General features: G+C 41.8%; 2 protein-coding genes across 5 annotated transcripts in view; both read left to right on the forward strand.

The window, feature by feature from the left end:
• Positions 1-12901, forward strand: part of XG (Xg glycoprotein (Xg blood group)) — a 30257-nt gene extending 17356 nt beyond the window's left edge. Inside the window, exons 3-8 of one of the 4 annotated variants that reach the window (XM_080374674.1) lie at positions 260-316; positions 4100-4135; positions 5920-5985; positions 6895-6951; positions 7609-7647; positions 7931-12901. In XM_080374674.1, the coding sequence (XP_080230800.1) occupies positions 260-316; positions 4100-4135; positions 5920-5985; positions 6895-6951; positions 7609-7647; positions 7931-8085 (410 nt within the window). In that variant the 3' untranslated portion in view covers positions 8086-12901. Of the gene's footprint in view, positions 1-259 lie in introns of all 4 variants that reach the window. The other 3 variants (XR_013925920.1, XR_013925919.1, XR_013925918.1) reach the window with 3 other exon arrangements.
• A 145-nt stretch (positions 12902-13046) lies between these two features.
• GYG2 (glycogenin 2) overlaps positions 13047-26176 on the forward strand; it is a 33870-nt gene continuing 20740 nt past the window's right edge. The window contains 7 exon segments of the mRNA XM_080374671.1: positions 13047-13605; positions 13607-13620; positions 19250-19391; positions 21109-21283; positions 22549-22711; positions 23277-23403; positions 24311-24533. Coding sequence (XP_080230797.1) covers positions 13421-13605; positions 13607-13620; positions 19250-19391; positions 21109-21283; positions 22549-22711; positions 23277-23403; positions 24311-24533 — 1029 coding nt within the window. The 5' untranslated portion in view covers positions 13047-13420.

Here is a 26176-nt window from a genome sequence, read left to right on the forward strand (position 1 = left end):
GGACTAGCATAGGAAGTGGCTATCACTTAATTTAAAGATATACAGAACTTGGAAATGCTGGATTTCAGTGTTTCTGTCATAAACTTAAAATTTTTCTAAAAACAAACAAGGCTTTGAAAATATATCACTTCATTTTTAGCTTCTGCTGTTGATACATAAAAACTTACTGAATGCAGCTCTTTAGATTTGCAGATAACTTCTTCTGTTAAGTTGAAAACATTTAAGCTGTTATTTATTGGTGTGCCATTGGTTCCCACAGATGACATAATTACCAGGAAGCCTACAGTGATCAGAAGACCGACAAGGCCTGTACTGAGTGAGTAATGAAAACAGGTCGTAACTGACTTTAGACATGTAGAAACTGTCTCCCATGGAATTCTTGATCATACTCGCCAATGTACCGTAGATGAGATCATTTGTGTGAATACTAGTTGTCTTCTGTATGTAAAGTGTTCTTTGGACAATTAACAGTTACATGTCTTTACTACTTTCAATAAGGCTTTTGAGCATGACTGGCCAGTGATGGCATTTTATTTCCTGAAGATCTTCACGCTTTTCTAGCCTGTACTGAACTCCCTGAGGAGTATAGCAACGTGTAACTGTTGCTAAAAATGGGTAACTGTTTCTTTACTTTTTTTTTTCCCCATTATCTTTTCTTTTAACATAAATATTCGTGATGATTGATAACAGACTTGGAAAAGAACCACAAGGAATTTGGGTATTCTTTCTTTTCCCCATATATTTATTTAATACTATCTAGTACTGATTGTGTCAGAAAGTAAAAAAAAAGCTCTGAACAGCAAAGAACCAAAAGGTTTTAGCTGTAGTCCTGAGGATGACAAATGATGATTTCCAATGAACACTGGTCATTGCTGAAAAAAACCCGAAATACAACCAACAACAAAACCACACATGCATTTATGATGGAACATTTTATAATAACATAGAGATTTTTCAACTAATCTACACTGAAAGAAATTTCTGGCCATCAACAAAATGCTTGGATCAGGAAATGCTGGATAACATTAGCACACACAACATTCAGTCTTTTTCTGGATAAACATTGCAATAAATCTTTAGGTACATGAAAGCAGTTACATATGATTCCCTGGCCCACTCTTTGAACAAACAGGGGCAGCATTTCATGAATGTGGTATCTGCTAAATCCTATTAATGGTTGCATTCTTCCTTCCCACTTCATTTTGCAAAGCAAATCTGTGTTTGGTCTGGATTAGAAGTGTCTGTTGTAAAGTACTGCTAAGCCACTGCCCTCATTTAGCTAACTGTCCTGAATTCCTTTAAAGTCAGTGGAGATAAATCAGCATGTCTAGGGAGATGGTTCATATGACTCTAAATGTGTATTTGCTCTCATCCTAATATAGATATTTCAAGTAGGTTACTTGAATTATGCCCTAAAAAACTCTGTTCTCACGTCATGTTTTAAGGGTAACCTGGGGATGCCAATATCTACAGCGAAGCTGCCTCAGTCAGATGAAAGGAATTTGTTTTTTAGAGACTCCTAAAACTGTTAGATATATGACTGTCAGATGATTATCTGCCCTACCTGAATCAACTTCATTAATTTTTGAGAATTAAGAACTCTATGTTTTCCAAACCATTTTGGAATTTCTTTCAGCACTGCAGAGGATTCCCAGGAGTTTAAAGGCAATTAAAACTAATTTTAAAAAAGCAGTATTCAAAATCATTTACCAGATTTGGAAAGTACAGAAAGATGATACAAGAGTATGTCCTAGCGTGTGCCTAATGTTTCATCTTAACCTCAGGGTTTTCTCTATGTCTTATGCAGCCAGCATCATTGAGAAATGAGGTTGGCTGAGATGATGATTTTGGTTCAGCTGAGGTCAACTACTATACAGGTTATGTCCTCTGGGCATCCCTTCCCACACACCTCTGCTGGAGTTGAAGCTCTCCTGTAGGCACCTCCTATCTGGTTTAACAAAATTCAACACAAAATTTAATGGATGGTGATGTTTATTTACAAAATCTCTAAATAAGTTGATTTTACCCATTCACATTCATCCTGCCATTGATGTAATTCAGCCATCTGCTCAAACGCACATACTCAGGAGCACCAAGATGTGTGTGCTTAGGTGGTCTGGTGAGCATCATGTGCGACACAGGACAAGGTATGCCAGCTACCGAGTCCTTATCCTGTCTCTGTGGTTCTTCTTGATCAGAAATGACAAGCTAGTTTATGTACAGACCTTTTCTGCCCTTTAGGAGTCATCAGCTATTATGGAGAGGTCCTTTGCCTCATAATCTTGCTTCTTACTTCAGCTTCTCTGGTCAGGTTGCTGCCAGAGACTATCTGCTTTTGCTTTTTTGGGGTACACAGATTATGCCTACAGTCTATTTTCTGGGTGGGCAAACAGGAAAAGTAGTGGAATAGATGGTAGGCTGCAACCTTTTCCTTTAAAGCGTCCTTCTGCTTTTCCTCTGCTGACAAGTCATCTGTGCTGTCATCTTATCAGAGTGTAGGCCGAGTGGTAAGAACACATTCCTCAACTTTACTGCTGGGGACGGTGAGCTTTATTGTCTGTTCTTTTAACCCTTTGCTCTGCTGGTTTTTCTGGTCCCTACAGACACATGCATTTCCATTTGTATTTCATTCATACCAACCTTAGTATTTCTGCAACAAATCTCTGCATGAGCCCTCCAGAGTGGAACCCTGCCTTTTACCTGGATTCTTCATCTTGATAATGAATTGAATCCGGTTTGCAATTTATTGCTTCTTACAGTGTTAGTGTTTGACAGGTAAAGGTATTTTTGAAATGCAACTTTCTGCTGGCCAGACACCAACAGGACCAACACCTGACATGAACAAGCCAAGTCATGCAATATGAATTTGATTATTTTCATACCATATTTCCTGGTTACATCAAAAGATTTCTGAGTTGTTATACAAATAAGACTAGATTTTGTACAAAAGCAGCTTCCCAATCCCTCTAGATATGAAGAACATGAGAAGGCAGAGTTCTGTATGGTGGTGCATTTGGATGGATTTTCCTAGGTTTTGGGAATTCTGAAACAATTATAATGAAAAGAACATATATGTAATGGAGCATCTCTCTAATTTCTGTGGCAATAAGCATAGATATCAAAATTTAGGTAGAATTTGCTGTCCCTTTTCTTCTGATTCATTCTAGCACTCCACATTTATAAGGAGCAAGAAAGGGATTCTTGGAGCTAAGACATCCATCTAATGTATTTCTGCCTATTACTCAGCGACCTTTCAGAACTCACCATCATTCCATACACACCCTAAAATACCACTCACATACTCATACCTACACCTGCATGCTAGAAATGGAGTTCCTCTTGTTTATGCGTCTGCAGCTCATGGACAAATTATTGAATGGAAATTCCATACCAGGTACAGCAAGACACGTGTACAGTGCTGGCAGAATGGTTGTAGTTTGTTGATTCACTGTGTAACATGCACATGCAGACATTAAAGTATATTTTAAAACCTTTATAGCTCAGCCAAAGCAAAGCAGACTGTCACCCGACCTCAGACAGGCGCATATGATTGCTTGAAGCAAAAATTTTTATGTCATGATGACCCTTACATAAATTAGTTGATTCAGTCTCTCTGCACAAGTAGGTTTCTTACTTCCCAGCATTTGTTCTTGAAATAGGTATTCAGTTTTTATAGTTCAACAAATTACACTTATGCCAAACATGCATATACCAGTTTTAACCATAGGCATAAATTTTAACAAATAAGTATATTGTAAAAATAGATATATTTTAACATAGATAATTTTATTTATGTACTTACAGTTATATTGAAAAGGTATTGATCTTGATTGCACTGTGAGATTTATTCTGGGCTTATTTAAAGCAGGAAAAAATCTTCTGTATTCAGAGTAGAAAATATCATATAATGATATGTCAGTTACTCTGTGGGCAAATATTACATTCTATAAGAGTTTTCAAGAAAAGTGTAATACCTTATTTGAATGTGTGGGACTGACCTGAAAAAGTTGCTTGTCAAACATTCAGTTTTACATTTTCTATCATCCCTCAGTAATTGTGTGTAACTCACTTCTCTAATCTTCCTCCTTTGCATTTTTAGACAATGATCTGCATTTAGGAGATGCTCTTGGTGGGGGTGAGTACTCTCTTCTTTTCTCAAATATAATGGGTTTTTTCAGTAGCCTTTTTCTGAAGTCTACCTAATCTTTGAAAAGAGATTTCAAGACTGCAGGAGGAACTTTGGTAATGGGAGTCATTACAAGCCCTGTACATGCAGCCCTTTTGCCAAAGGCCATCGTGCAGAGTGGGGACAGCAGGATGGGCTGTGTCTGGTTCCCAGCTACAGGACTTGCAGGCTGGCCTGCCTGTGCAAGCTAAAGTCAACTGTGGTTTACATTACCAGGCCATGCTACCACAGGCTTGGCTGGGCAGAGGATGCACTGCCCATTCAGTTGCCATGGTTCAGGGTGGTGGCCTCTGGCAGAAGGCTGAAAACAACAGGTGATGGCAGTAGTTTCTTCAGCTACCAAAAATAAGTCTGCCTAAGATTAGGAATCAGAGGTAGCAGTGGGTAGAGAGAGGTGTGAGCTTGTTGTAGCTCTACTGGTCACAAATCAAGAAAGCAGGAAGGTTTCAGGGGTGAGCACTGATGGACGTAATACAGCTTGAGCTTGAAGCAGCCAAGCTGTTGTAACATGATGTAACTTCCACGTATTTCTATAATATCCAGACTTGACCTAGGAAGTATGCACAGTACTGTGCTGAGCTGTGTAGATGTATAAAATCCTTGACTTTGGGAATTTTTGCACCACATATTGTTTAGTGTGTTTAGAGGCATACCAAGGATGTGAAGTATTCTAGAATGGTTCTTATACACTGAAATTATTTAAAATGCAAGTAGTATTGAATCAAAGCATTAGAAATCCACTTGAATCAAGGGTACACAAAAGAAAAAATACTTCTCAGCCCATTGTATAGAATCTCTGAAATGTGACTCCAGTCTCAGTGGTGTGGTTTACCTGTGTTTCAGTCATAGAGAATCACACCTTTATATCATTCTTTCCTATTTCTAGGGCTTTCCACATTTCCAGGTTCCCCTGTGGCATTTCATGCCTATGTTTGAATGACATGTTAGTCCACACTTTGTAAAGCTAATCTATCTAATTTTGTTTAGAATTCCCATGTTTATATTGCCATTTCTTCCTGCCTGTACTAATTGTTCCATTCCTGCAAATTTTTAATGAGTTAAATTTGCGACTGAATTGGTTGAAGAAAGGACAGCAAGAGGGGGCCTACTCCATACAGACAGAGCAACAGCCCTGGACGTTAGCTTTGGCAGGTTTTGACCTGAGTCAGCTCTTGCTACTCCAGCACTGTATGGGTAGTTTGGAAACTGCTATTAGTCATCAGAGCTCTGGCCCTATCCAATGCATCTATTTCTAATACTTTGGCAAAAAATATGGTCAAATACCAGCACAAAGTCCTAAACAAAAAAGCTGAAGTCTGAGTTCATTTTGCACTGTTCAAGAGCAGAAAATTCATCATGCATTAAATAAATTCAGCCTCTGTCAGATGAAACTAATCTGCAGATCTTATTAATACCTGCTGATGGCACAGAAATAACCTGTTGCCACCTGTCCAGCCCAGAACACCAGCTTCTCTGATGGCTCTGCATAACTGCCCCACTGACACCCAGAGTAACACACTGCGCTTCCCAGCTGTCAGCATTAAACAATGTTAGTAGTTGCCAGAAACACGTTGAATATTTCCACTCAACATTTTTGTGAATTCTTCTCTCACACACAATCCTTTTTTTAATTCACCGGAGGACAAATTAGAGATAGGTATAAAATCTCAGGTTATCATACTCTTTATGTACAGCTCTCAGTTCAACCACCTAACAATATTAATTATCAATAGGTGATATCTCAAGGAAACCTTTATACCCACCTCTTCCACCACGACCGGGAAGCTATAGTAATTCTGGTAAGAATATTTTGTCTTGTGAATATCTAGCACTATGAGCTGTTCAGAGCAGATATTTTGAATAGTTCACTCTCTTATTTCTTTATTAATGGTTTTTATCATCCCTTCCCTCCATCTCCCTTTTGTAATCACTGTTCCTGACCCAGCACCTGGAAAGATTTTCTGAGTTTTAGTGTTGGTACCATAAAGATTTTCTGTCTGCCCACAGTGTGGGATGTTGACTTCTAAATGGCATGAGACTAACACTCCTCTTGTTTGCCTTTTCATTCTGGGTATGTATACACTGAATCATGCTAAGGTTCAAATGTGACATCTAGCCACAGGGCATGGATAAGCCTGTGTTCAAATCCATACTGAGATGTGCATCTGAGATGGCCCTGGGGTGTATAACAGGTGGGACAGGGGACACAGAGGTAAGCCTGTACTGCTTTTGGGTGTGGTCCCAGACACCCACTGAAATAAATTGCAAATGGCACATCTATCCCAGCTGCCACCACGTATCCCATATTTACTTCTGGTGTGATTGTAGCGGTAAGCTGTGGGCAAGTCCTTCTGGAGTCTTTCCTGGAATGGACCCACTGGCTTCCTGCTCTAGGAACTGCTGGGGTTTGAGCTGTTCATATTATATAAGGATTTGTGCTACTGAAAGCCCAAGCCCACACATCCCACAGGTGCCAATACAGATGCAGAACAGGTAGACTCCAACAGTTTTAGTACTCCAGCTTCCAGGTGAATTTGAATAGGTGACTGCTCAGTGCAAGACACCTGACCCATCCACCACATCGAAGCTGGGATTTCAAAGGTCTCTCACCCTTGCCTAGAACATTACAAAAAACTGGACAAGGGAGCTGAAGGGGTTACCGTTGTTCAGATAATTTTGCCACATAAATCCTAATATTTATCTTGCAGGAGGTTTTGATGACTCAGATCTCCTTGATGGGAAGCCTTTACCACCACACATAACAGGTTGTATTTGCCAGTTCTCCTTGCAGCTTCTTCCTAATATTTGTAACTTGGAGCTGGCTGGTTTTGCTTTAGCAGTAATGTTTGTCACTGAAGGTATAGGACAAGACTCTGCTATTTTTATTTAGATTACATATCCTTCTCCACAAACCATGGCTTTGAGCCTGAAGCTCAAATGTGAAACATATTCCCAACCACTTTGTAGCATTCTGGCATATGCCCAAACCCTGCAGGATTTATTGCTTTGAATTCCATTAGGACAGTCACAAAGCAAGGGGCTTCTGCTGAGATCTGAAAGTAGATGCACTGGGCCTATGATCTTGGCTTGAATTATTGATAAATCATCTGTTTGTCTGGCAGTAGAGAACAGCCAGAGTATACTGGCCTCCCATTCCCTGTGATATCAGCTTGATGTAGACTGCTAAGCATTATCCTTTTTTTAGAAGATAATATTCTTCTCCAAAAACAAGTCGTTGAGAGGATGGATGGTTATTCCTTGGGCCAGCACAGCTGTCAGTGGGGACTGGGAGGGGAGCTCCTCCATCACAGTCCTGCCAAGCCACCCCCTTTCACCCTCTGTCACACTTTGCTGAGTAAAAGACTTTGTTCTCAAAACAAGATGAAAAACACTTATTGATTAAAGTTCACTCTCTATTCCAGGAGAAGAGGAGCATCATTTCAATCATGGTGGAAACACGGGTATAGTAAACAAACTATTTTGTAGTTAGTTTCTGATCATCATAGAATAGTAAGAAAATGTTAGCCTTATAAAAGTAGTACATATACTAAATGAGGCTTTAAGACACCATTTTCACACTAGCTGTAACGTAATAATTTCTAGTCTTCTGCTTAATTCTTTTTAATGAATTTCCAGTGTTTCACCAAACAATTCGCACAGTTTGGCAAAAGCACCCCTTATTAGAGCATATGCTTAAGTCAAACCCTTTTGGTGTCCCTAAAGAAAACCTCTCTTTTTTCACAGATTCAGGACTAATAGCTGGAGTTACATCTCCTATAATTTCTGCCTTTGTAATATTAGTTGTGGGATCGATAGCGGCCTACTCTGCTTACAAGAACAAGAAACTTTGTTTCAAACCACAAGGTAAGACCAAATCAATTTCCCACTTTGCAAGCTGATTTAGTGCTGAAGTAGATGGGAATTTTACAAACAATTTCAGTCAGGGAAGAAATAGGTCAGGGATGAGGGCATTTGAAAATCTCATCCTGAACAACCTCACTGGTCTGTAAGAGGTAGTGGTAATTAATATTCTTCATCAAGGACAAGTATAGGAAGACATAACATGCCCAGAAGATGGATGTATGTCACTTTACGAAGGAAATTACACAACATGAGGACTCTGCCACCACAGAGGTGACTGACTGTTGTGGCTCTGTGCCTGGAAACCAGCCTGCATGGCCCAGGTCAGCCTCGCCTGGGGCACCTCAAGTACCCTCTGGCCAGGGCCCCCATTTCAGTTCTGGTCTAGGTGGGCCTCCTGCCCCAGCCTGCGCCACATTCCCACATGCATCCCCACACACCTGCCCCGGCTGTGCGCCTGGAGGGAAGGCTGTTTCCTGGCTCACCCTTGGGCTGGGCTAGTTGGCTTGCCTTCATTTGGTGATGGCTGGCCCATCCATGGGGCCCATTTGCCATCACCTTCCCACCACTGGGGAGGCAACAGCTCAGGCTCCCCTGCGGCTGCCCTTGGCTCTCGGCTCTTCGGGAACAGCCTGGCCCTGGCCCTTAGCTGTCATAGAGGTCAATTTAAAACTTTAATTTGCATTATTTGTTCCATAATGGGAATAACGACTAAGACACGAGCGAAACACAGGTGTGTGGAGAATCTTCACAGGCATTTCTGAGAGATCTGGGATCCCCTGGCACTGCAGAGAGCCTCAGTCTGGGGGTGCCATGGTGGGCTCCAGGGCAGCTGTTGCTGCCCGGATGCCAGGGGAATGCTTGGGCAGAGCAACACTGGGGAGATGCAGCCAGAGCACAGCCCAGGATGCTCTAGGGGAGGCTGGTCAGGGCTGCCAAGGCTGTGTGTGCCCTCAGGGTCCTGAAAGTCACTTACTTTTCTCTGTTTCTATGGCTGGAGTGTAGCCAAAGCATCAGGTCAGGGATCCTATAGCCCTTTGGAAATGGAGAGTGAGACAAACAGGGAATTCTGTCTGTATGTCTCTGGGGGTGAGAGGTTCCCATCTGCTGCCTCAAAAGGACTGGAGAAAAAAAAAAAAAAACAGGAAAGCTGGCAAAGAGCATCTGTGGTGAAAATACTGAATGTTCGATCTTCATTTTTCAGGTGGGGATACAGTATAAACCACTGAAAGAAGAGTGGCCCTCTGATGACAGACTCCTTTTGTTGGTGACATTCAGCCCACAGACCCAACAATTTTGTTCTATTTTATCATTCTGACAAAAGAAAATCTCCCTCTAAAGAACGTTATGTTGAGACACTGAAATCCTGCTCTCTTTTACCTGATGTCACCCTTGCACCTTGAGCTTTATGTCATTGAAGATGTGCTTAAAATGTAAAGGGATTTTATTGAACTATCCAACCTGCATTCATAAAGGCTAGAAACACATTTTGATTCAGAAGTTATTTTAAGCAACAAAAAAATCAAGTTTAATATAAGCTAAAATTTGAAAAATTTTGGTTTGTGAGCATTTGTGTTACTGCACAATTTTTTTCCTGCTTTCAAAATTAGCCAAAATACTTAATCCTTCTGATAAAATAGGAGTAAAGAAATCGCTGTTTCCATTCATACGTATTGGGTTTCTTAAGTATATTTCTGTATTGTTTATAATGGTTAAGGAAAATTTGAAGTTGTATAAAGGATTAAAAGTTGTAATGCCTTTACTTTGTATTTATGTCTGAATTCTAGCAAAGTTAAAGGAGCTATAGATGGAAAATCAATTCTTAATTTGAAAATATAGCATGAAAAGAATACGTACATTGACAAACCACTGTTTAAAAAAAAATAAAAATTAGAGGAACACATGCTGGTTTATTTATTTATTTATTTATTACTGAAATGTGTTTGGCTTTTCTCAGGAACTGGAATTTCACATAAATATTGTTTCTCTTCTTGAACTTAGGCCCTGCTTTAGAAGCCTTTAAAGGCAATAATCTGGCAGGCTTTTTTTTTTTTTTTTTTTTTTTAAGAAATGTATCATTCATAATTTCTGTAAAGGGGAAATAGGTACAAAGTTTTCTGAATGATTTAGAATGAGCCCATGACACTTTGTTCTATAAAATCTATGTTACACCAACTTTTAAACTTCATACATATGTGGAGGTATGGTTAATACAGTTTTGCTAGCAAGGCTGTTTCACCTTTTTCCCTTGTTCCTGATCAACCTTGCCATGCTAACAAATGTCCTTATGTAGACAGACCTATCAACAAAACCTAACACTTCTCCAGTCTCTGTCTTCATATAGCTAACTGAACCAAAATATTAGCAAATTAATGAAATGCAGCCAAAAGCTGGCAGAACTAGTAGTTTACTGACATAATCCTGCAACACAGACATTTTAGCTAACTCTTTAAAGCATAGAGGAAATCTGTGTGTTTTATCTTCATCTTTTATGTGAAGCATGCTTTTTCTTACTGAAATTCCATGTAGATGGAGGCAAACATGACTTTGTGTTTATTAAATTGTTGAGAGAAAGATGGAATCTGAACAAGTACTCTTTTCATAAAATAAAACACTATTCTATCTAAATTATGCTTTAAATGGATATATATTGGTTGCTGAGGAGATTACCACAATCTTTATTTTGATCCTGAAAATAAGCAATGACAACGTACAACAATTTAAATATGGAAATATCTTAACATCTTGATAACACACAAATGAAATGGTTATCACTTGCAACTTATGAATGAGAACATATTTTTTAAATAGTTTTCAAGGACATTTGATATTTCTTAGAAAATACTAATTTGCCATGTTAACAGTTAAAACAGATTGAGATATATTTTGCCAGGTAGACATAAAGTTTCGACTAATGAAATGTTAAGTGTTTTGTAGTTACCACTTCATTTTTTTGTTTTACAATGAAAATAGGTATTTTGTTTCTTTCTCTTGACAAGTTTCAATAAACTCATGCTGTGTTTTATCTAAGGTGATCTGAGTTTTGTTTGTTTTGTTTGTTACTTTCTGGGACATATGCCGACTGACAACTTTTATATACAAATTCATCTATGTCCCACTAGGGAAGAGAAAGAAATGCTTCAAATTAAAGACTTCAGGGGAAAAAAAGAAAACAGCTTAAGAATTATTTTTTTTCAGGAGCATTGTCCAGAGAAGGATCTATGTGCATTATTAACATTTTTGCTTTTGAAATATTACTACAATTTATTTATATTTGTTCACAGTATTTTCAAAAATATTTCTTGTGTTAAAATTACTAGCCAAAAAGCAGATGTTTTTATGGTGAATTTGAACAAAATCCATTAACCTGAACTACTAAACCCCACCCACCCAAGTGTTTAACCTTCTGAAGGTCTTTGGTCTAATTACATCAACATATGAGTGCAGGCACACTTTTCAGTATGAATTTCCCTTTTAACTAGGATAATGACAATAATATTTTTTTAATTACTCTAAGAATATTTTTTATTATTATTTCAGATAACTGAGGGATTATGTAGGGAAGCTCTAAGGTATTTAAATCTGGACAGGAATGAAGGAAAATAAACTGGATGTTAGACCATCAGAAATCTAGCTTGCATTATTGGCTCTGACATTTGAATTCTATTCTATACCGTAAAAAAGTTGCTGGCACACAAGTAAAAAAGAAAATTATTAAATGTAGATGTCACTTTTATTACCAACCAAATGCTTTTGTTGATTATAGAGTCCCCCAACTGAAATAGATCTGCTAGTGTGAAATTATCTGCAACAGGGAACTTCCTACTCATAAGCATATTGTTTAGTTGATCTGTCTATATAAGCAGATGACTAACACATGTCCCGAGAATTTTGTTTCTGCGGGACAAGTAAAGTTTGATTTCCTGTGCGTTTATGTCCTTCCCTCCTTAAATACCTCGCCACTGCCAGAGCAAAGGCATCCTCTTCTCCAGCAGACCTCTAGGCTTTTCCCAGTGTGTGAGAGGACAAATGCTGCAGCTTTGGAGTGGCAACACCAATCACTTGCAAGTTGTTGGAAATAAAGGCTGAAATAGTTGAGTGGTATGTGCATTCTGTTTGGTGGCACACTGCCTTAAATTGTTGTCCTCTGCTAAGTAATTCCTGAGGTTCACAGGGCAGCCTGATGCAAAAATGCCTCGGCCGAGCCAGGTCAGCCCAGGCGTGCCCCGCAGAGACACTGCGCGGCTGAATGCCGTGTACAGTCGCTTCCAAGGTAGTGGCAAAACCACGCTGGTGAACGCCTGTGCACCGATACATGCGGCTCTGGAAACACATTTAGCCCTCCGAGTAGCACAGGCTCTCTGAAAACATTGATTTATCTGGGTCACAAGTATCAGACTGCGTGTGTCTGCAGCGGTTACGAGGGCTCCGGAGGAGGTAAGGGGTGGACCCCCCTAACCCACGGTCAATCCCAAGTTTCGGGGTAATGAGGCCGCCCTGGAGGCACCGTACTCATGCTTCAAGATGGTTTTTCCACACTCTGCCGTCCTCACCATCAAAGGCGTTGATGTTTTTTGCCTCAAAGGGCTGCAGGGCAGCCTCCCCCGGCTTATCTTTATCCCTCTCCGCTCCTGCAGCGCAGCGCGCGCGCGGCGGTGAGGCCGTCGCGGCGGAGGCGCGCGGGGTGCGGGAGGCTCGCGGGCGGCGGGGCGCGGCCCCCACGACCCCCCGTTTGTCAGCCCGACGCCGTGACCCCCCGCGCCGCCGGCGGGCCGGGCGCCCCTCCGTCCCTCCCGCAGGGACCGCTCCTCCCTCCAGCGCCGCCTGAACCACCGCGCACCGGGAGCCCGGAAACGGCAGCGGCTGGGCGAGGGGGCCCCTCTCCTTCCCCAGCGCCCCCGGGCAGCGCTCGAGCAGCCTGCCGGGCGGACGGCCCGAGAGGGGACGCCTGAGGGAGGATCTCCGGAGGCCCCGCTGAAGCTCACCGAGAGCAGTGCGCAAGGGACGGGACGGGACGGGACAAGACGGGACGGGAGAGGAGGAGGCGACGCCCCCCTCCAGCCCCCGCCACCACGGGAGGCGCTCAGGGCCCGCCAGCGCCGAGCGGGCGGGCTGGGCGCTGCCGCGGGGCGGCCCGGGGGGCGGGAGTGCCGCGCCGAGCCGACAGGAGGCGCCGGCGGGCCGGGAGCAAGCGGGCAGGTGGCGGGGCCGAGCGTTGGTGCTGCGCTGCCGGGGGAGCGGGGCGCTGCGGGGGGCACGGCGGGGCGGGGGGCGAGAGGAGGCTGCCCCCCCTTGAACTAAAGTCAGCGCCGGGAACGCGGAGGGGAGAGTGGGGTGGGTCGTGCCAACCACCCCAAGCGGTCCCTGCGGCTAATGCCGTTTCTCCGCTGCTGCGCAGGAGTCCCTGCGAGTGTAACTCACCTCCCGCAGCCTTCAGCAGGAAGGAGGCTAATCCCATTCCGCGATTTAGCGGGCCGGCAGCGAGCAGGTGAGGCGGCGGCAGAGGTGGGCGCCGCGGGCCGGGGCGGCGGGCCGTGCCCCTGCCCGCCCCCGCCGCCGCCGCAGGATGTCCGGTGAGTACCGCGGCCCGGCCGCTGGGCTCTGCCGCGGGGGCCGCCGTCGCGCGTGGCGGCCGGGCCGGGCCGCTGCCCCCGGGGCCTCTCCCGCCTCGCAGCCCCGTGCGGGCGAGGGTCTCCGCGGCTTCGTTACCAGCGGAGTGCTGTGCTGTCAGCAGCCGTCTCGGATGAGGGTTTAAACTGCCCGGCCGGTGCAATGAAAGAGCTGGACTCATCGGTGCGTTCTGCCCGTAGGTACGGGCTGGCCTGCCCGGGCCTGCCTGCGCTTTCCCGGCGGGGCGGGCAGGGCTCCCTCGGGCTGAGGCAGGCAGGGAAGCTGTCCTGCATCCCTCCTTACATAGCACCGGTACCGCCGCTACTCACTTATCCTTAACGCCCAGAGGAGCCCCCCAGCCAGGGCTGACCGCACAGGGTGGGTGCGGGTACCGTTCCGTTTCCTGACGCTCAAAACTGAGGAAGAAGTTGAGCAGCAGCCCCCCGCCCCCAGGTGGGGTTTCTTGAGCCATTTGGAAGATGTCACGAACACATCTTTCTTGGGCATTTGGCCGGGAGGATCCCCAGTTTGAATTCACCTATGTGGCACCTCAGCACTGGGGGAAGATGCAGAAAGGGGACCTGCAAATTAAAGGGTCAGAGGACTGCGGTGTTGGTTGGTTGATTGGTTTGGGTTTGTTTTGGGGGGTTTTTTTGGTTGTGTTTTGGTTTTGTTTTTTTTTTAAGAAGGTGAAATACTGAAACACCTACCCAAACATATGAAGTCATCTGTGCTGTCTCTGGATTGCTGAAACAATTATTACTATGTTTTTTTTCAAACTGGTATATTACTATTTGGAGACTAGTTTTGGGTGCTATGTATTATGCTTATTTGTGTATTAAAATATTACTGCATTTGATTTTTTGTAAGGATCGCTTACTAGCTATTCAATAATAAAATTGTAGGGTCTTGAAGCAGAATGTAACTGTTCGTAACTGAAAGATACACAGTGAAAGCTACACTGAATGAGAAACAAGTCCTCTTTCTGTAGCCTTCCAAGGTAACAGTTGTAATCCCGTCTACTAAGATTCGGTATTGTTATAATAAAGGATATGAGAGAATCTGGTTTTGGGTTAGGCAGAACTCCATTAGACTAGACCAAGAGAAATACTGCATGCCCATCAAATGTCAATTTATATTCTGTCTTAAAAAGGTCTGTGTAAAGTGTTGGTTGTGCCGCCTTCGCCAGTAATGTAAGTATTTCTACTGTTGGACCCAGCCTGAAGTGGCATGGGAATTAAAATTGCCAGGTGTCATTTGTTTACCAGGGCAAGAACTGCCTCTTTGCTGAAAACTTACATAAAAATTGCTGATGGTGGTCTGACATAGCTTATTGTCTGACATCATTATTCATTTTACCTACTTAGAACAAGATACTTCTTGACTGCTTTTAAGGTTGTGGGTGTCAGCTGGAGCAGAGCTTTCTGTTCCAGGTGCTTCTGATATGGTTGTGCTTGGTCAGAGTAATGAGGCCTGTCACTTTATTTTTACAGTAGTCTAACACTGAGACATGCTTCTGGGGGAGGATTCGTAGAGACCTACATGTGAGAGGGGGAGCAACAAAATTGTTGTTCGAAATTGCTGTGAGCTGAGGCTGGGTTAATGTCATTGTCGCATGGGATTTCAGAAAGGCGCTTTGGGCTCAGTGGGCACAGGTCCAGACTGCAGCCTGCCCATCCTACAGATTGTGTCTGAAGTAGAAAGGGGGAGGTGACAGAAGAGCAACAGATGGTACTAGGGAGGAATTTGAGCAAGCAGTCATACGGCGTTGGTTAGTATGAATGGCAGTACATACTGGAGACCTAACCAGTCTGTTGGAGGCTTATAGCTATTCATTTATCTACTCTTGTTTTTATGCATAAGATAGCAATATGTTATTTAGAGTATGCTTGTAGGAAATTTGTAGCATATGAGTCTCTGGTCTCCTGTTGCAATTTGGAGCGGGGAACCTAGCAAATTTGAGTTGTTACTCTAGGAGCCGCACCTAGAGCATGTTTATCCTTTCTCTGTCTATTAGAAGAAAGACCAAAGTATGTTTTAAAAGCTGTCTCTAGTGGATTATTACTTAAACTTGCCTTAAAGCTAGCAGGCACGTGGTTCATTCAGTGCTTGTTAATATAAGGCACTCCTAATTCCCAGTGGGTACCTGGTGTTTGTTCATTCCCTCTCTTTCTTTGAACATCAAAGTGTGCAGCACCACCCCGTCCACTTGCTGGTGCGGATTCCAAGTAAGGCCTTTAGCTGCCCTCTGACCAGTTTTCAGGCCTGTTAAAGAATTTTGCCTCTGGCAGTGTCACAGGTACTACTGCTATGAGTAATTAGCATAAGAAGTTGGTGATCTTGGCTAAAAAATTAACAAGTTTCACATAAAATCAGCCTGACTGTAGCAATTCACTTTTGTCTTTTCTTTGTTGCTGTCTGTAGCTGTAGAGCAGGCTCTAAAATAACTTGGCAGTTACTTGCTTGAAAATCCTTGGTGTGTTCTAAGAAACTATCATTAGGTATTAAAACTGAGGAGCCACTGCTGATGGTAATGATTTTTAAATTTGCATCTTCAGGTGCTGTGTGGTAATCCAGCCAAGAGAAAAGAGCAGATTTATAAATTCATACCACATGGTTTTAATGTGATTCTTAATCATACACTTTTCTCATAATTCACTGAGAATTAGCCATAGGTTCCACAGCTTGAAAACAATTTGCTTGAAAACTTAATACTGTTCACACTGGGTGTTTTCCATGAAAAATCCTATTATCATTCACCACAAAGACTTGAAAGTTATGTGTAATGATGTACTTGACACTTAAGGAAAAAAAAAAGAAAAAAAAAGAAAAATCCAGTTGCAATGAATTTTAAATAGCTACAACTTTGGCCTTCAAACTTTCAAACTTAAAAGATCAAACCTTAGATTGCAGCTTAAAGTCAGTGAGTGAAATCCTGTGTACGTTGGTTTTAACGCAACATTGTCCTTGATTTCAGTTAAATGGGAATTTTCAGGTAAATGGTTTACTTTCACAAGGTGAAATGAAAATCTGATCCTTAGTATTCAGTTACAAAAATAAAATATTTACTTATAGGGACAGTGTTCCAAGGAAGATTATAAACAAGGCAAGTCAAGAAACACCTCTTCCTTGAAAACACAGGTTAGATGAAAGAACAAGTAATGGCAAAATCTTTTGGGTTTAACCCCCCTATGGATCCTGAATGGATTAGTGATGCCCCTCTACAACTTTAAAATAGCTAGGACGTGCCTCTGTCTTTGCACCAGGAATATTTTAATGTTGCATGGTTTCAGTCACTAGTTTGATTATCTATTTCATTATCTCTGTAATGATTCACTCTATTAAGAAGGCCATAATATGTATCCCACATCTGATTCTCAAAACAAGCAATTGGTTTATTTTTTGTGTGAGCTATGGGCAAGAGTTTCTTAGAAGCTGTATTTGCTCCGTAGTTGTCTTCCTTGTGGTTGTGACCACAACTTTTGCCCCAGAGGTACAGGGCATGAAAGCATGTGTAGCATGTGATAATTTGCCATACCAGCTTGCTGAACTATTTGATGGGCAGCTTGTGTATTTTTATGTGTATTACTTAAGTAAAGATTCAGCTTCTGTAGCTAAAAGAATTTGCAGAAGCAATAAGATTATGTGTTCAGCTTTGTGGTTGTTATTTAAAACAGTATTTTAAGATTTAAACTCCCACTCATTTCACAGTGTGCTTCTTGTATTAACGTACCTCCCACATTCCTCTCAGTAGTTGTTTTATTACCTTTGTTTGGCTAAAGATGTTGCCTGACACAAAAGTGCTTTTCTTTCCTGACTCTTTGTGTCTTTTCAGAATAATTTTATTGCTAAAGTAGCCTTCAGTGGTTTTTTATTTTTATTATTGTTTTTTATGTATGCTTATATTTATTCGTTCAACCTTCTGGAAAATTGCAGTAAGAGCTGTTTACTTGCACAGCTGTCCTTTTAAACCACTCCATGTAAGCAACTCCTTATTGTTTTCTGGAACACCCATAACTTGCTAGAGCTGTTGTTGTAACAGGAGATTTGAAAGCTCCTTTTTTCATTGCTTTGTCTGGAAATTGTGATAAAAAAAATGCTATTGGAGTTTGCTTAGCTGAAGGATCTGCAAGCTATTTTAAGCTTGGATGGATGATTCAGGGGGTTTTGGTCAAGTTTAGCACTACTGGCATTCTTCTGAGGTGCAGGGATCTGTTGCAACATCAGCAAACGCTGATTTGAATTGCTGGATGAGAATTCAGGACTGTCTGGAGATGAGTGGGCAAAAAAAAGGGGAAGAAGACAGTGCACCAGTGAATCTGTGCTTTGCTCTGGGTTTGGAGGACATGAAAAATGAAGATACTCAGTACCTGAGAGCTTGTCACCAGCACCAACCATACTTCATTGCATACCTTGATGTTAGGTTAGAGGTTTGAACTCATTCATTTTGGCAGCCTCTGGCAGAGGCAGCCGTGAGGTCATTTGTTGGGTTCTCTGCAACTAGTCGTGTGAGATTCTTTCCTAGAGTCTCACACGGAGCCTGGAAACTGTATGACAGGGTGTTTATGTTGTTGCTGTTGTTTGCTTGTTTTAATTTATTTAACATAATTGCTTGTCGCTTAAGATGACAGTGGCTTTAAACAAGTATTTCAACACAAGTGTTTACTGACACTCTGGAGACCTTAGTGGAATTCCCCTCCGCTGTGTGACCCACTCACCTTGTTCTGCTTAATTTTGCAGCCTAAAACACTGAGGTCTTCCTCCTGCTCCAAGGAGGGTGTTCACCTTGCTGAATCATAGGTTCTGGCTCTCTCCAGGAGACCCCCAATAACGGTGGTTCTGTCAGAGGGCAGAGCTGAAGAAGCAGTCCCTGGTGATACTGCCACAGGACTGGTATCTCTACACAATACGTTATGTCTCCTGTTGTGCAGGAGAGTAGCTTGCTTTATTTTTTTATTGTAACTTTTTCCCCCATGTGTTTCTTGACAATGAGATTCCTGATTTTCCTGGAGTTACTTGAGGTAGGGATCCTTAGCTTCTGGGAGGTGTACCAATCTCAGTAGCAATTTCTCTGCATTTGTTCAGCCAGAACCAGTTACTTCAGTATAAAAAGGACAGAGCAAACAATGATACCTGTTGGTTGGAGTCAGGAGGTTACGGAAAGAAGGATATTTCTGGCTAGTACTTAACATCTTGGGTTTTTCCTTAGCTTTTGGCACTGTATAAACAGGAACATTTTCTTTATTGGTTGTATTATACTATGTGAATTAATCTAAATATTACAGATCAGCTTTTTGGATGACATTATTTTTAGGCAATAAGTTTCAGGCAATTATTAGTTTAAGGCTAGTCCAAAAACTTTATACTTGTTATTATGTAAGTCAGGCAAACAAAAAATAAATTCAGAAACATTCAGAATGCAGTCACATTCACTGGATTTTCTATTCAGTTGTGTCTTCTGGGGGAGTTTGGGAGAGAAAAGAGCTTATCACAGGAGCTGCAGGTTATTATAAGCTGCAGCCTGTAGGAAGGAACCTGCCAAAAGAGCTTATGTTAAAGTTGTAAAGTGACTCTTCTGAATTTTTCTCACAGTAACGGACCAAGCCTTTGTGACCCTTGCTACTGATGATGTGTACTGTCAAGGTGCTTTGGTTCTCGGACAGTCATTGAGGAACCATACAACATCTAGAAAACTGGCAGTACTAATTACTCCAGAGGTTTCCAGTGGGATGAGGTAAGTATTAATGTATTTTTAGAGGTTGATATTATGGAAAATAAACAACAGCATGAAAGATTTTAGTAGGATTCCTGTGGATTTCACAGCATTATGTCTGGAAGTTTCCCCTTGGCTAATGATTTCTGAGATGAGTCCCAAATAACATCTATGATAAGATTGTAAGGCTCATGAGAATTCATTGCAGAAGTAGAGCTTGTGGCTGGAAGTTGTCTTAAGTCCATAACTGGGAATATAAACTGAAAGTTTTAGTGTCTTGCTTTTGAGCTAAAATAAAGGCACTACTGGGTTTTTTCTGCAAGTTTTTCTCTTTTAGAAGGAGGTAAGATACATAACCACTTGTGACATCAGAACTCTAAAAACCTTAGGGGCTCAGTTTCAGGTGACTGACTGATCTTAAAATATTGGTGCACGGCTATCATGATGAGAAATTATTTTGCTGCTTTTTTAAAATAATTTTCTAATTTGGGCTGTGATTTTACAGGCACTACAGAATTGCATGTACAGAAATCTCATTAGACCTGTTGAATTCAAGCCCTGTTATTTGGAGGACTGTGTTCCGTGTTAAAAGGAACCTGACATGCCATAGCTACTTAAACTCTTAGTTCTGCTTTAGCCTAGGACATGTGCAAGCTCCTGATTTCTGTATCTCATGTGAAAGTATTTGCAATGCATCTGGCTCAAGAAACATATTTTACACATCTAATCACAGAAAAAATGGGAGAAATGTGTTATTACAGGCTTTTTAAAGTATGGATTTTGTCAGAACACTTTCCTGAGGGAACACTGTATACATTTGACATCTGAGTGGATACTGAGTTCGTCAGTTTTTTCATCCCCATTCAGCGTGGGGAAAAACCTTTTTAATTTTTAATCAGGGATAGCATTTTAAAAAAAGTGCATCACTGAACTATGCTTCTGAAAACCTGTACCTGCTCTTGGTTCATTACTAGTTGACTCCTGACCCTTGAAGATCAGTCAGGCAAAAGCTAATGACTCTGAAATCCAGATAATCAGCACAGTCTTTTCTTCTCCTGTTGTTTGTATGACATCCAGGACTTTGTGGCTAATAGTGTAAGGTAAATAAATAAGCTGTGTTTAAGAGACTTTTTTTCTTGTTTCTGGAAGGAAAATTACTAACTTTGGTATGACCTGTAAATTCCCATGAAAGATAAGCACAGAAAAAAGTTTTCTTCCTAAAAGTCTCTTTTGAGGTGATTTGTAGTAATGAGGAAGTATATATTGCCTGTTTTAAAAGGTGCAGTTTTGAAGCTGGGTTTACTTGGGCATAACAGGTGCAGATGAGTGCGCTGGCAGTGTGTGCCGCATCCTGTGCAATGCACAGGGAACACAGTAGGGTGTCTTCTTTAGAATCAATTATGCAGGTTGAAAGCCACTTTAATTTCTGCTGTTGTTTCTATAGGAGATTAAGTAACTAAAGGAAGGATTGATTTCTCCTCCAATACAGCACCTGTCATTTCTGAGTTGTGCTGGCCCCGTAGCAGAAGAGGTGATGGTTTATGTCCTGATTGATAGTTGTCACTTCAGGTGGTTTACAAGGACTTGTTGCTTCTGACTTCTCATTCTAACCGATCAATCTAGCCTTTGTTGTTGTCGTAATAAATGTGGTGCTGTGTGTCACTGTTTTCATGCCAGAATTGAACTCTGATGAACCTCTCTACATTCCCTTCTTTCTCTCCACTGCATGCTCTGGTAGGTCTGTCCTTCGCAGCGTATTTGATGAAGTAATCAAAGTAGATGCACTTGACAGTGCTGACTCAGTCCGTTTGGCTCTGATGCAGAGGCCAGAACTGGGTGTAACCTTCACTAAGCTTCACTGTTGGACACTTACTCATTATAGCAAATGTGTCTTCATGGATGCAGACACTTTGGTGAGTAGAGCAGGAGCCATGGAAACATTTATGTCTGTCTTAAAGATGTACTTTGAGTGTTGGATACTTCCTTGTCAAGCAGCCTGCTGGCTTATGAGTTGACCGGATTTGCTGGTGGTCACAGGAGCTCCAGCTGGCATGTTTTGGCAATGCTCACAGTTTTTCAGGCTGAATAGAAATAAATCCTGTTTTGAGACTACACTCAGGACCATCCTCAAAAGAGAGCATAAACTCACTCTGTGTATGGGCTTCTGACAGATGTTTAAAATAAATCTCATATACTTTTGTTTGGACTTATTCTGGTCAGGAAGGCAAGCCAGTTTTAAAATGGGGGGGGGGGGGCACGCAGAAAAATTAATTACCTTTTTCTTTACATTTTTTAGAGGTATAGAGATAAAAATGGCCATAATTTTTGCAAGAACAATCATGTCAGCTTTCTCCTGCACATACATGGCTCACTTTGGAACACTGGGATGCATTTTAATTTAATAGGGTTGTATTTTAATTAGAAACCAAAGTAAGTTGTTGTTCTCAGGGGGTGAGGCCGTGAGGCTTATGATTTCCTGCTTTACATTAGACGAGGAAGGCAACTGCTTGTTTTTTATTTAAATTCAATGACAAAATCTTTCTCCTAAAAGAAGTTTTCTTCTCCTGCTTTTTTTAGTGGCTCAGTTGTGGGTGGGGTCCAGACTTTCAGCGACTGCACAGCTTGCTTTCCACCAACTTTGAAAGTGATCTGGGCTTTAACCTGATTACTTGGCTTTGGTTTTTAAGCTTCACAACGTAGTGGAACAAATCAAACCTCTGAGGTTGACTCAGTTGGAAAACTAGTAACAAGACAGTTTTTCTGCTACCCCTTTAGTCAGTCTGTTGCTAACTCAGATTATTTGGATTCCCAGCTTTCATTCAGCTCTGTTGCAGTTACTGAGAATAATGGACTATGGGAAGGATGAGCTAAACAAGAAGGAAATTGTGTGTTTTCATGATACGTTGTAATATTTAAAGGGACCTTCTGGAGGGTCTCTGAGGTTCATGAAATAATTTCACAGGCTTTGTACTTTTATCAGAGAAATTATGGGGAACCACAATTAATGTTGCCTTATTATACAGGTTCTGACCTCTAGCATATTTTGCATTGCCACTGCTTTTATGCTCTGCAAGCTATGGCCAAACTAGCAGCTTACCATATTAGTACTGGTTTAGCAATTCACGTTCTAGAAAAACTTTTCCTCTAACAATTTTTCTTATTTCCTGCTGTCTCTAAGGTGCTTTGCAACGTTGATGAATTGTTTGATCGAGAAGAGTTTTCAGCAGCTCCTGATTCTGGTTGGCCTGACTGCTTTAATAGTGGTGTATTTGTGTTCCGACCTTCTTTGAAAACTTACAACCTACTGCTGCGGTTTGCTGCTGAACATGGCAGCTTTGATGGTAAGGGGCAAGGCATAAGGGCTGAAAGGCAAAACATTAGATTCCCTGTCAGTAAGCTGTTTTTCCATAACTTCTATGCTATCAGGCAGATTAGAGGAAGGCAGGAGTTCTTTGGGCTTTATGTAATTGTGTCCCCACAGAAATGTAAGGTGCAGGCCTTTGCCTCTTACACTGTACTTAAGACCCATTGCCTTATTGTGGACTATACTTCCCAGAAGAGGGCAATGAAGGGACATTGTGTCTGAGTCTTGCTCAGTAGGTTTTAATTTTGCTGTCTGGTTTAGGAGAGAAAAATACAGCTGATCTTCAGTCTTCTGCTCTGAGGGACACCAAAACCCTTTCCTACTCCTTTCTTCATATATTACAATAGGACTCCATTTACACTGAACTTGCATCGGAGTGGATCAGGTATTACTCACTTGTTCCTGCTCACATGGCCGTATTGTCAAGTCCAAGTTACAGTCCCATGAACACACCAGTCTCACTTCCATCCTTGGATGTTAAATTTTGACATACGTTTGAGTGTATGCATAATTATGGTAATTCTGTTTAATATGTTCTTTAGGAGGTGATCAAGGCTTGTTGAATAGTTTCTTCAGCAACTGGGCAACAGCCGATATTGGCAAACACTTACCTTTCCTCTATAACTTGAGCAGCAGTGCTGTATACACCTACATTCCTGCTTTCAATCAGTAAGTATAACACTGACTGACTGTAAACCTTTGTAGCTTGTTACAAACATTCTAAGAGAAAATAATAATGATGTATTTGTTGATTATAAATTACAGTAGTCATTTTTATATGTAAAAATCATGTGGTAGAAGCTTAAATGCAATATGAATGCCTTACATCTGAACACAGAGAGAGTCCCAGAGTCGTCTACACTGTCTTGTATGTTGTTTCAGAGAAGCTTTTCTCATGTTTGAAAAGATGTAGATTACTTCTGTATTAGGTACTGACAGCTTTACTTTGAAAATTGTTCTCTTCTTTTCCACTCAGTTCTGTGGGAAACAGTTGGGTTTTGGTTTTAAATTTTGTAAACCATTTCTTAGTTTCTTCCATGAAAGAAAATTTGTGCTAGTAAATATGACTTCAGACAATGCAGTTAGAGAAACTTTTCTGTCAGAAGGCAAGTTGGATTTAGGGTGTCATAAATTACTGTTCCAGTTGCACAAAACACTTACTGAAAGGTAAACTTAGGATGATGTATTTATGAGTAATTTTTAATATGGGATCAGTAATAACCAATTTTGTTGATTCAGTGTTTCAAGTGGTATTTATTTGTGTGTGAACAGAGTATGCAGGAGGACTGGAAATGGTACTGCATGAGCCTGTCAGTTTCTTTCATGAACTTTTCTACTAGAATCAGCAGCTGGAAGCAAATGGCAATGCAGCCTTTTGTTTTCTGTATGCTAAATGAGATACCCTAAACTAATAAGACAGAAAAAAATATGAATATATATTCTCATATTGAATTTGCTGTTGCAAAATGTCAAAATCATCTCACCAGTGAAAGTAGGCATGTTTCTTTAGTGGTTTATACAGGCTAAAAAACCCCAAACTATTTAATCCATAGACCTGTATATTTAATCTCTACAGTTTTGGTAGAGATGCCAAAGTTGTTCACTTCTTGGGAGCGACAAAGCCCTGGAACTACAAATACAACCTTGAAACAAAAAGAGTGATGCAGGACAGCACCACCTCTGGATCTTTTCATCAACTGTCATTTCTTGCCTGCTGGTGGAATATATACAGTGCTAGTATATTGCCTTTGTTAGAAGAACTTCAAAAGGTGGAAGAATCAGGATCTGAGGACTGCAAGGTAAGTAGTTAGCGGGAATATGCTGGAATCACAACAAAAATTCTGAAAATCATGTTTGCTAGAGGAAGGAATAACATGGTGTGGTGGGTTGACCCTGGCTGAATGCCAGGTGTCCACCAAAGCTGCTCTGTCACTTCCCCTCCTCAAATGGACAGGGTAAAGAAAGCATAACGAAAGGCTTGTGGGTTGAGATAAGGACAGGGAGATCACTCAGCAATTACTGTTGCGGGCAAAATAGGCTTGACTTGGGGAAATTAAATTTATTACCAATCAATAAAAAATAAAAGAAATAAAACCAAATCTTAACAGACCTTCCCCCCACCCCTCCCATCTCAAGCTTAACTTCACTCCTGATTTTTCCCTACCTCCTCCCTGCAAGAGGCACGGGGGAACAGGGAATGGGTTGTGGTTAGTTCTTCACACATTGTCTCTGCTGCTCCTTCCTCCTCAGGGGGAGGGCTTCTCACACTTTCCCTGTGCTCCAGCAAGGGGTCCTTCCCGTGGGAGACAGTTCTCCACAAACTTCTCTAATGTGAGTCATTCCCGCAAACTGCTCCAGCATGGGTCCCCCACAAGTCCTGCCAGCAAACCCGCTCTAGCGTATGCTCCTGTCTCCATGGGCCCACAGGTCCTACCTGGAGCCTGCTCCACTGTGGGCTTCCCATGAGGTCACAGCCTCCTTCAGGTGCATCCCTCTGCTCCAGCATGGGGTCCTCCACAGGCTGCAGGTGGAGATCTGCTCCACCATTAACCTCCATGGGCTGCAGAGGTACAGCCTGCCTCACCATGGGCTTCACCATGGGCTGCAGAGGAATCTCTGCCCTGGTACCTGGAACTCCTCCTGCACTGGCCTGGGGGGCTGCAGGGCTGCTTCGCTCACATATTCTCACTCCTCTCTCTGGCTGCAGTTGCTGTTGCACAGATCCCCACCCAACCCCTTGTTAAATATGCCATCCCAGAGGTGCTACCACCATCACTGATGGGCTCAGCCTTGGCCAGTGGTGGGTCTGTCTTGGAGCCAGCTGGCATAGGCTCTGTCAGGCATAGAGGAAGCTTCTAGCAGCTTCTCACAGAAGCCACCCCTGTAGTACCCCCCCACCAAAACCATGCCATGCAAACCCAGTACACATGGGAAAACATAGTATCTGTTGATTGGTAGTAGCAGTGATTGCTTCTAGAAGCATCTAAACTAGCAGTTTAGGAAGAATTTTCAGTAGTATTGGCTTTCCAAAGATTTCCTCCAGCCATCTTATTGATTGATGAAGCTTTTGTATGGGAACGTATGTGTATAGGTTCTGAAAATTAAACACAAAATATGATACAAATTAGCCAAAGTTGATAGTCCAGCTTTGAAACGAACAGACTTTTGACTTTTTGAAGCTAAGTTGATGTAGACTATCAAACTAGCCCTTGAACTATAGTAAAATTTACCTTTTCAGAACTGCATTATAACTTGTTTTATGAGGGTCATAACAAATCAGATTTGCAAAAGCAGAGTTAATTACATTTAAGGTGTTATATCCAGTACTCTTATGTCATCAAGCATTTATTGAGCTCTTTATGTTTTGGGTTTTTTTCTTCAGTAGTGCAGTAATGTATAGTTTCTATGAATAGAATAAAAAAATCTGTTGATAAACAGATGA

The sequence above is a fragment of the Falco punctatus genome (assembly GCF_963210335.1).
Source record: "Falco punctatus genome assembly, chromosome: 2".
NCBI classification, from domain to species: domain Eukaryota; kingdom Metazoa; phylum Chordata; class Aves; order Falconiformes; family Falconidae; genus Falco; species Falco punctatus.